Source organism: Arachis hypogaea, chromosome 1, assembly GCF_003086295.3.
Source record: "Arachis hypogaea cultivar Tifrunner chromosome 1, arahy.Tifrunner.gnm2.J5K5, whole genome shotgun sequence".
Classification (NCBI taxonomy): Eukaryota; Viridiplantae; Streptophyta; class Magnoliopsida; order Fabales; family Fabaceae; genus Arachis; species Arachis hypogaea.
In genome coordinates this window covers 76504756-76515185 of record NC_092036.1, presented here as the reverse complement: position 1 = coordinate 76515185, position 10430 = coordinate 76504756, and the positions used below count along the sequence as shown (strand labels likewise).

At 29.3% G+C, this 10430-nt stretch overlaps 1 protein-coding gene across 1 annotated transcript; it reads left to right on the top strand.

Annotated features, from left to right (window-relative positions):
• Positions 1 to 6264: 6264 nt before the first annotated feature.
• Positions 6265 to 8862, top strand: LOC112806021 (plant UBX domain-containing protein 10). Its single transcript, XM_025848344.3, has 4 exons — positions 6265 to 7275; positions 7747 to 7920; positions 8063 to 8269; positions 8516 to 8862. Exons 1-4 carry the CDS (start codon positions 6703 to 6705, stop codon positions 8741 to 8743), a joined length of 1182 nt encoding a protein of 393 aa, XP_025704129.1. The 5' UTR covers positions 6265 to 6702; the 3' UTR covers positions 8744 to 8862.
• The last annotated feature ends 1568 nt before the right edge of the window (positions 8863 to 10430 follow it).

Below are 10430 nucleotides of genomic sequence, written 5' to 3'. Positions count from 1 at the left end.
ATAATAAATTTCTAATGTGAAATGTTAAAATATAAACACAAAAAATAAAGATAAATTAGAGTATAACAAATAAACTATTTTTTAAAAAATATTTCTACAATCTTAATGGACAAAATACTCATCATATTGTTAATTTATCATAATAAATTAAAAAAATAAATTTAAAAATGTCACAAATTAATGGACGATATTCAAGCTTTGAAAAAAATTAATGAAAAAAATATAATAAAAGAATATTATTTTTAAAATATTCTCCGTTTGAGAATAAAATTAAACAAATTTAAAATAATTAAAATCACCTTTATACGCGACATAAAAGTTAACTTTAATGATGATAACTAATTTTAATCTTATGAATTCAAATTATGCTTATTATCTGTATTGCTCTTAAAAAATATAGGTCTGAAATCACATTATAATGAAGTTGTTCAAGTAAAAGATGTGGTGATGTCCTAACTGGTTAGTACCCTATATATTCAAAACATGTAATAACGTCGTTTTAAGTCATTTTGCCTATACATTAAATCCTAATATAGAAGATTAACAAAATTAATTAACTTAATTTACGCGATTTGATTTGATTTCTGAGAACTAATTTTTAATTCTTTTAAGATAATCTACAACATATTAAGTTTGTATTTTTTTTATTAGTGTAGGTCGAGACATACACCACTGCTACTAATTCAATGCCTCAATCAATCTCTTATAATGAACCAGTTACAAACAATACTAAAAGCCATGCAAATATGAATTTAGTACTCACTTACTCTACTTATATTTTTAATATTTTATCTTCATCGCATAATATTCATTTAAAATATTTTTTGTATTAAATAAATTAAGAAGTTTGATATTGTGCACTACTATATAAAATGCCTAATGTTAAACAAAATTATGAATTCTATAATAAAAAAATAAAACAAATAATTAACAAATACTATAAATTTTAAATAGGCAATACATTCATAAGACTAATAATAACAATAACTTTGTAATAAAATTTTGGTAACAACATATATCTTTTAAAATTAAATAGTAAAATTAGAAAAGATCTACCTTAAACACAAAATAACAACTATTGTAAAATAGTACAAAAATATGTCTTATTTTATCTCATGTATTTATTAATGTATTGTATAAATTATATGGATGCTTTTTATTATAGAATCTTTACCCAATTAAAAATTTAATAGATAGTAAAATTTGATCATGGCAAAATGTGTTCTAATTTTTTAAAAAATATCAAAATACTATATTAAATATTATAAGTCAATAGGTAACTAAACTAAAAATTCTCAAATTAAAAATATAGATAATATTGTATATATTTTTATGAGTTACCGGATAAATTTTTATTGAATAACCAATTTAAGTACAAACTAAAAAAATGCTACTACAAATATTATTTAATGGCAAAAACCGTAATACACATAACATCATTTAGTGATGAAAAATAAATCTTAATTAAATTACAGTAACTAAATAATAAGTTCTTAATGATAAAAAAATTATCAAATTAAAATTTAATAATGTATGGAATATAACATAAACACCAAGAAAAAAAAGTACAATGAATAAACTAATTTTTAAAAATATTTTCGCAATTTTAGTGGACAAAAACTTCATCATATCGTTATTTTGTCATAATAAATTTAAAAAATTAAATTAAAAATATTATAAATTAATAGACAACATTAAAACTTTTTAAGAAATACAATAGAAGCATTATCATTCTGAAAATACTTTTTGTATATTTTAGAATAGTTGAGAATAAAAATTTACTCTATCGAATATTTCACCTCATATATTACTTAGAACTTTAAACTATGATGATTTTATATTACCTCTTTATTGTGTGGTTTTATAATTTAACATTTTAAAGTGTTTTATAGTAATTTTAATTTCAACAAAATATAATATAAATAAGATCACGTCAATATTAAAATAAAAAAATATTTATCTAATAAATTTAAAAAATAAATAATATATTAACAGAAAAATTAAATTAATTTTTTAAAAACAATAGAAAAGCGGCTGAACAGGCACTAAGTGCCTGTTGAGCCGCTAGTTGTTTATAAAAGAAAAAACTCTCATAATAATAACGATGAAAAAAACTTAAATCCTATTCATTAGTTGAATATATCGTTAAATTGTTGTATTTAGGTATCGAATATATTTTAGAGATGATACTTATTTTATATATGTATTTTTTGTGTACAATCCAATATTAATAAAAAATAAAAAGTATTTATCTAGACAAATCCAAATATAATTACAGTTTGGTGTGTCCAAAAGTTGTTCTTGACCGATATATTTAAAACGAGTTTAAAAATTAATATTTATTATCAATTATTATACAAAAGTAGTCATCTAAAGTATTTTATATAATTAAAAAAGATGTTAAAAAAATTTTTAAAATTAGTTTATACTTTAATATTAATATATAAAGTATCAAAATATAACTGAATTTATTTGAAAATTTCTTTGTAATATATATCGTATATTCTTGTTGAACAAAAGCTTAAATTTAAAATGTTTGTATATTTCATGTGGCATCGTAGTTTGTGTTCGTAACACTGTTTATAGCTAACATCTCTATATTATTAAATATATTTAAGTTTTTATCGTTGATGAGTACCATAGTAATAAACTTTTATTCGATACATGCATGATCTTTAGATATAAGAAATAGAGTATATATGGTTTGAGGAGAATTTGTCTTTCAATTTCCACTATTCATTAGTTCTAAAGTGAATTTGTCTTCTTGTATGGTTGATGATGTATGGGCATAATTAACTACCAAAAATATGTTGAAGCATGCGGCACATATATTATAGGAAAGGGAATGGGAATAGGTTCATACAGGAGAAGTGTGTCTCTGCAGAATATAATCAATAGAAGAAATAGATGTAATGTATAAGGCACTAAGCCACTAAGCCCTTTAGTGGGTTGAAGCTGATGATGAGTCATCAGGTCTAGATGTTGGATGCCATGTGACCATGTTGTGTGTCTTGCCATATAATTTTTACTCTTTTAGTTCTGAGGACAAATTAAAATTTATAAAGATAAAAAATAAAAATTCAAACGTACAAGTTAAGACTATATATTTTTTCAGATGGAGTTGAAGTGAAAATTATATTAAAAAAATGAAAGATGATAAAATATATGAAAATTGAAAATTTTTTTCTCTTACTATTTTTTCAAAACATGCATCTTAATTTTTTAAATGAGGGAATTTTTATCTTTTATATTTTTATATTTCCAATTATTAAATGCATTTAAAATTTGCACTTTATTTTAGGAATTAATACAGGTGAATGTTAGACATGATATTAGAAAACTTATCATTACTCAATATATATATGAAAAAAATAAAATGGATATTGAAGAAACATTTTTCTTGTGGATAACAAGCAATTACAAACGGCAATATCTAGAGGGAATACCTACCAACCCAACTTGTAATATTCACATATAAGCTTTTTTGGACCATCTTGAAACTATATATTAAAGAGCCAACACCACTAGAAAGAGACCTTTTGCCAACACAATTGACAATTTAGAGCCACAAGTAATGATGCGTAGGGAAAATATATATGGCACTGATTTGAGGGGTAGCAAAGTAAAAAGTATTATGATATGGACACTCAAGGTTGTCATTATTTAAAATTTTTTAATTTATTTTTGAATTTTTTAGTTAAAGTTTCTAACTTTAATTTGTTAAGAAAAAAAGTTTAACCAAAGAGAGATAAAGGTCTATATAGGTGTCTAACCATATAATGTCTATGATTAGTATTTAAATATTTTTAAAATAATAAAAAAATAAATATAGAAACTAATTTTTAATTGGTTAATATTAATTATTTTTTAATTTTAAAATTACTTTTTTAATCTCAGTTTTTAAAAGTTTAAGATTAAAATTTAGAGTTTAGAACTTAAAAAGATAATAAATGATTAAAAAGGATAATTTTAAAAACATTGACCGATTAGCTGAAAAATAATTAGTGATCACTCTATAATAGAAAAGAGTTTTCAACTTAATTATGATGAAAGGAGAAAGTTGACTTTCGATTATTGTCTTATTAAATGACTTAATATGAAGCTGAAACAAAAATTCTATGGATAATCCACATGCTTTGACTATAAGGGTAAGTAATTATTTACTAATTTATAAAATATTAGTAGGAAATATTTTTGTGCTATTTAATTATTCTTATATTAGTGAATAATTTAAAAAAAATGATAATGTCACTCTCAAATGCTATTTTCTCGTAGTTACATTTTTTTATTAAAATATTGAATAATGCTAGGGAACTAAAAGGATATTAGCCAAAAATCAGCCAAATATCTTTAGGTGAATTCAAAATCTCTACGAGTTAATATATATAGATGTTTTTTCTGCTAAGTATTAGAATGTTTCTTTTTCATATTAAATGGATGTTCTTTTATATATTTTTCGAATTTTTTTGTATTACAAATGTGAATGTTTCTATTTCTTTAAAATTTTATATTTTTTTAAATTATAACTGGATAGTTCTTTTGTTAAGTATTAGGATGTTTTTTTTTATATTAAATGAATGTTTTTTTATATTTATGTAATTGTTTAAAAATTCCTTTTGACTAAGATCAAGTGTGTAATTTGTAGTCAACATCCTTCTCTTCAACCACCCGTTCGTCCTTTCAAAACTACATCCGAAACCAAATTCCCACCGAGAGCCCCCCTCCTCTATCAGTCCGTCTCCCTTCATCTCTTATATTTCTTCTCTTGTTTAGTCCAGCTAAAAAAACAGAAACAAAAAAAAGAATTTAGCATTACTTTTTATTTTCTTTTATTTAAATTTCTGTATCTCTTTCTTGATTGTTGGTGGTGTCCGGAGGCACACAATTGCAGTGCTGGCAGCAAGTTCTATAGACTCTGCGGTAGAGATTTGGACGAGATGATAATCGACACCTTGCAGCACATACTCTGTTACAGAGGAGTGGGTTCCGGTGAGGAGGGCAGAGAGAGCCTGAGAGAGAGGAATTTGTGTGTGTGATTGTTGGAGGTGAGTAGTTTAATATGAGAGAGAAGATGAATATTTTTATAATTTTAATTAGGTTTTAATTAAGTTTTAAATTTTGAATTTAAAAAATTTAAAATTAATTAATTATTAATATAAATTAATGTAATTTTGTTTAGTTTTTGACCGATAACTTTTTGGTTCCATATACTTCTCCTAAAATATTTTACCAAAATAGCACTAAAAGTTGAAAGTTTGTATGCTAATGCATGCTATAGATCATTTTCATAGAACCTCACGTTAATTAATGATTACTTTTACATATATCAAAATAGTTGTAAAACAAGTATACGATCTTTAATTTCTTCTTGTGCACTCAACTATTACTATCAATAATAGTTTTTAAAAAAGAATTAAAATTCAATGGCCATTATAAAAAGCAATAATGCTAGTCAAGACCTTTTCTCAGGCATCACTTCATATATCTATCTATTGTTCACTTTTCAAGTTCTCAGTATCTAGTTCCATATATAGGACCCCATCGAATTTCTGTACAAATCACCACTCTGATTTTAGAACATGCTAATCTAAAGAAGTGTGAGTGATGTATAAGTTGTAACAATCTTTATTCACACGAAAGCTATGATCAGTACATATCATGGAGCAAGAAAAGAAGCTTCCTTGAGAACCTTAAAAAAACTTTCATTTCAATTTCGAATTATATATTCAATCATGTTAGGTGTACACTAAAATTAATTATTAAAATAAAATACATATTGAAATACAAAATATACATTAAAAATGAGTTAAACTATATATATATTTTAATGAATGATTTTGATAACTAATTTTAAAATATAAATAATATTTTTATTATACATTATTCTTGAATATCTGATCTTTGTTAATAATTATTAATCCATGAAAAAACTTTAAATAACATTGAATAGTGCCACATATAAATTGTACCTTACCTTTGCCACTAATTGTAAAAGTTATTATTATAAATAAGAGTAATTAATTTAAGTAATGTCTGATTATTTGTCTGAAAGGTAAAGCCTCTCTCACAATTTAAAAATTTCATATTAATTTTTTAACCATCCAGGTAATTGGTCTATGCGACTTTCTTAATGGACTAAGTAGTCTCTATTACTGGATTGAGGGGCCCCTCAGACATCAGCAATTCATCATTTACGGAATTGCTTAGGCCAATTATTTGGATTGGTTGAGACCGATAAAATTTTGAATTGTAGAAGAGTATTTTGTCTTTCGAGCAAATGGTCAAGAACAGAAAATAATCCAAGAAAACAATTGATCTTTTGACAATCCGCAGTGGGAATCACCTTTTCACATTGGGATAAATTTGATGCTATATTCAATATTCATGAACCATATTCTCCATCTGCATGAGTAGACACATTAACGGTTTCACAGACAAATGGCACTTATTTTGAATGTAAGTACTTCGAAAATGAACTGCAGCTTTGGCCTTAAGTAAAGAATCTTCTTTGCGCACTAAGCTTCCTCAAAAGTGTTTTAAGAAAGTAAATAAAGAAAACGGCATCTAAAACAGTCTTCGTCAATCTTCTAGTGTCTCTTCTATTAGAACAAAACAAGGAATGTCTTCACAAATTCACATGAAATTGAATAGTTGATACAAGATTAGGTTTCCAGGACTAATTTTAAATAACAAAACAAAAAAATGTCATCGCCGGCGATAAGGGATCACAGGATTGTTCGACGCGTGGCGAGTCTCCCTAGAAGCATAATGGGGGAAATCTCAAGGGCAATGGCGGATGGCATGGGACTTGTAGGAATTGGAAGAAGAAGAAACCATAATCATAATCATAGTCATGATGCAAATGTTGTGCAAGGGCAAGTGCAGCCTCATGGCCCTCCATTGTTGCCACAAGAACACATAGCAGTTCCTGAAGAGTGGGCTTTTCTTGAAAGTTTTGAGCAGCAATATGGAAACAACCATCCTTTCTTTTATGCGTGCCGATTCAGGAAAGCTGTGAAGTTGGCTGAGCAGGATCATAGGTTTATGTTTATGTACCTTCACTCACCGGACCACAATTTTGCAAACGTGTTCTGCAAGGAAACACTCTGTTCTGAGCTTGTGACGCAGTTCCTTGATATGAATTTTGTTTGTTGGGGAGCACTTGCTGATAGAGGAGAGGGTATGCAAATGGTTTCCATGCTGCGCCCTTCTACGTTTCCATGTTGTGCTGTCATCGCTCCGGCTCCTGGTGATAGCATGACAGTGCTGCAGCAGGTTGAGCACACATTCTAGCATTTATACCTTTTTTTTTTTTTTGTTTATGGATGATGCTTAATGGCACAATTGTGCCTGGTGTTTTCTCAGGAATCAGCTGAATTAGCTACTTTCATGTTGATAGTTTAGGTTGATTTGTAATCTAAACCAATGCATAATTAGTTCAAATGATTCAACACTTATTTCTCTTAAGTAAGATCTTAAATTTAGTACTCAAATTTTCTCCCGTATTGTTACTCGACCTGGCTAAAATCGAATTAGTTGAAATTTAATAAACTCTATAAACACTACTGGTCTAGATAAAAAACATGTTAATAATTAATTTAGGATGCCATGACCAAGGTATTTTGCTAGGTAAAGAAATAGTATCCTGAAATTTGAAAGCATTATTAGAACTATTAGTATCTCATACCATTTTTTTTCTTTATCTTTGCCACTGAACTAAGCATTTTACATGCCCTTTTTGGCCAGCTTGAGGGGCCTCTTTCAGCAGCTGAGCTAGTGGAGATTCTACAGAGGACAATGGAGGAACAAGGGCTGGCTTTCGGAAGCGGAAAGGCTAAGCACGAAGCAAAGATCCTAGCTGACCGCAGGCTTCGAGAAGAGCAAGACGGCGCATATTTTGCAGCTTTGCATATAGACAAGGTTCATAACTCATTTCAACTTTTCAATTTGATAAATATTGTGTACTCATTCTGCATTGTACACCAAGTCACCCTTGAATGCAAATAGTTTTATTTATTTTTCCAAAGAATGCTTAGTTAACAAAGATTTTTTTCCTGTATAGGAAAAAGAGAAGCAGCACAAGAATTCTCCTTTAAGAGGGGGAATTGAGAAGCCAGTGGAGGCTCAGAATGGCAGAAATTTTAGGAAGTTGAGTAACAATTCTGTGAATGTTAGAAAACAGGATAGCAAGAATGAAGCTTACGAGTCTAATGGTCAAAAACAAGCCAAAGGAATTGCAAGCAGGGTAAATGGCTCTGAGGCTACACAGGTAAGTAAATATATCATTTCAACACAATATAAAGAATCATAGAGTTGATAGTAAATATTAAAATTAATAATACAACAACAAAGTCTGGTTCCACTAGATGAAGTCGACCCCATAATCAAACAATGTCATAATGCTTTCACATAAATCATAAATGTCTTTTAAACATTTTGGTATTCAGATATCTTTTAATAATTTCTTCTATAATTTTCTTATGTCTCATAACGTTTGTCAAATTTTGTGCAACAGATTCTGATAAGGTTTCCGAATGGAGAAAGAAGAGAACACAATTTTTTGTCTACTGACAAAATCCAATCCATCTTCACGTGCATTAATTCATTAGGAATTCCAGGGATTGAGAATTATAGATTAATTTCAAATTTTCCAAGGAAAGCTTATGGTGTGGACCAAATGAGAATGACTCTCAAAGAAGCTGGCTTGTTTCCTAAAGCTAGCCTGTTCTTGGAGCCTATGTGAATCATTGTCCACAGTCATTAAGTTGTAAACATACACGTGTGAATTATGAATTGGCATTGGTATACATATACATTTAGATTTCAATGAAATGAGAGGAGAGGAAAAGAAGTATGTATGAATAAGTGACTTCACCTTAGCTCAATATTTCATGGATGATCCAATAGATAAAATTCCGATGTTAGTAGAGAAATTCATGGTTATATGCGAATTATAGAAAAGAAGGTAATACAATGCCACCTTAAGTTGTTGGGTCATAACTATTTATAAGGAGGGAAGAAGAGGAAGAAAGACAACCAAATTATTAGAATATCCAACAAGCTAATTTGTTACTTTTAAATTTTAAGGTACTCCTTTTTTTTTTTAATGTTTTTGTTTAGGCACTTTTAATTTATTCATTTTCCTTTCTCTTCCACCCCTTCTATTTTATCTTTAAGTCGTATGATTCTAATATTTTTTCCATGACTAGTGTATAAGAAGTTACCTGTACGGTTTGATGAGGAGTGAGGGGGACTTGTGAACTGGTGAAAGGAGCCAATAAACTCTGTAAATGACGTGGGGATGGTACTTGCAACGACACTCCATTACTCAAGTCAAAGAGCTAAAGAGGTAGGGAATTAGTGTTTAGCGTTGGAAAGTTCATACCTGGAGGAGGCACGGGTGTCCCTTTTTTTATAGAGTTGCTAGCTTATCTTATTTGAAAGGATGTCTTTCCTTTTATAGAGGATTTTCTAGGGTGGTTAAGCTTGTTCTGGCTGAGCTAGGTTGAACCGGTTGGCGAAGCTTGCATGGCATTCCTGGAACAGTTGCTTCCGGAGCATGATTGTCCATTGGGTCGAGTCCCAGTGCTGCGGTGACAAGCTTCACACAAGGAGTCGTGAGGTTGCTGCAGTTCGTAGCCTTGTGCAGACAGGCATGGCAGAGTCGTTTTTGTCCAAGACTTTTTACTTGCTTGTTGCACTTTTCGATGATGGGATGTGTCGCATTTTCTAAGGTTCCATAATGGCGCAATGGTGGGTGAGATGAATGGTTAATTTCATGCGTTCAAAAGTGAGAATGGTGATGAGTGTCACATAATCATCACATTCATCATGTTCTTGTGTGCGAATGGATATCTTAGAATAAGAATAAGCATGAATTGAATAGAAAACAATATTACTTTACATTAATACTCGAGGAACAGTAGAGCTCCACACCTTAATCTATAGTGTGTAGAAACTCCACCGTTGAAAATACATAAGTGATGAAGGTCCAGGCATGGCCGAATGGCCAGCCCCCAAAACGTGAACAAAGGATCAAAAGGTAATCCCAAGATGAAAATACAATAGTAAAAAGTCCTATTTATACTAGACTAGTGACTCAGCTTTGCTAAAGTCCCCAGTTAGAGGTGTCCAGAGTTCTTAAACACACTCTTTTTGCTTTAGATCACGACTTTAACCACTCAGTCTCAAGCTTTTCACTTGGACCTGCATGCCACAAGCACATGGTTAGGGACAGCTTGATTTAGCCGTTTAGGCCTGGATTTTATTTCCTTGGGCCCTCCTATCCATTGATGCTCAAAGCCTTGGATCCTTTTTACCCTTGCCTTTTGGTTTTAAGGGCTATTGGCTTTTTCTGCTTGCTTTTTCTTTTTCTTTCTACTTTTTTTTCGCCATTTTTTTCGCAAGCTTTGTTCTTCACTGCTTTTTCT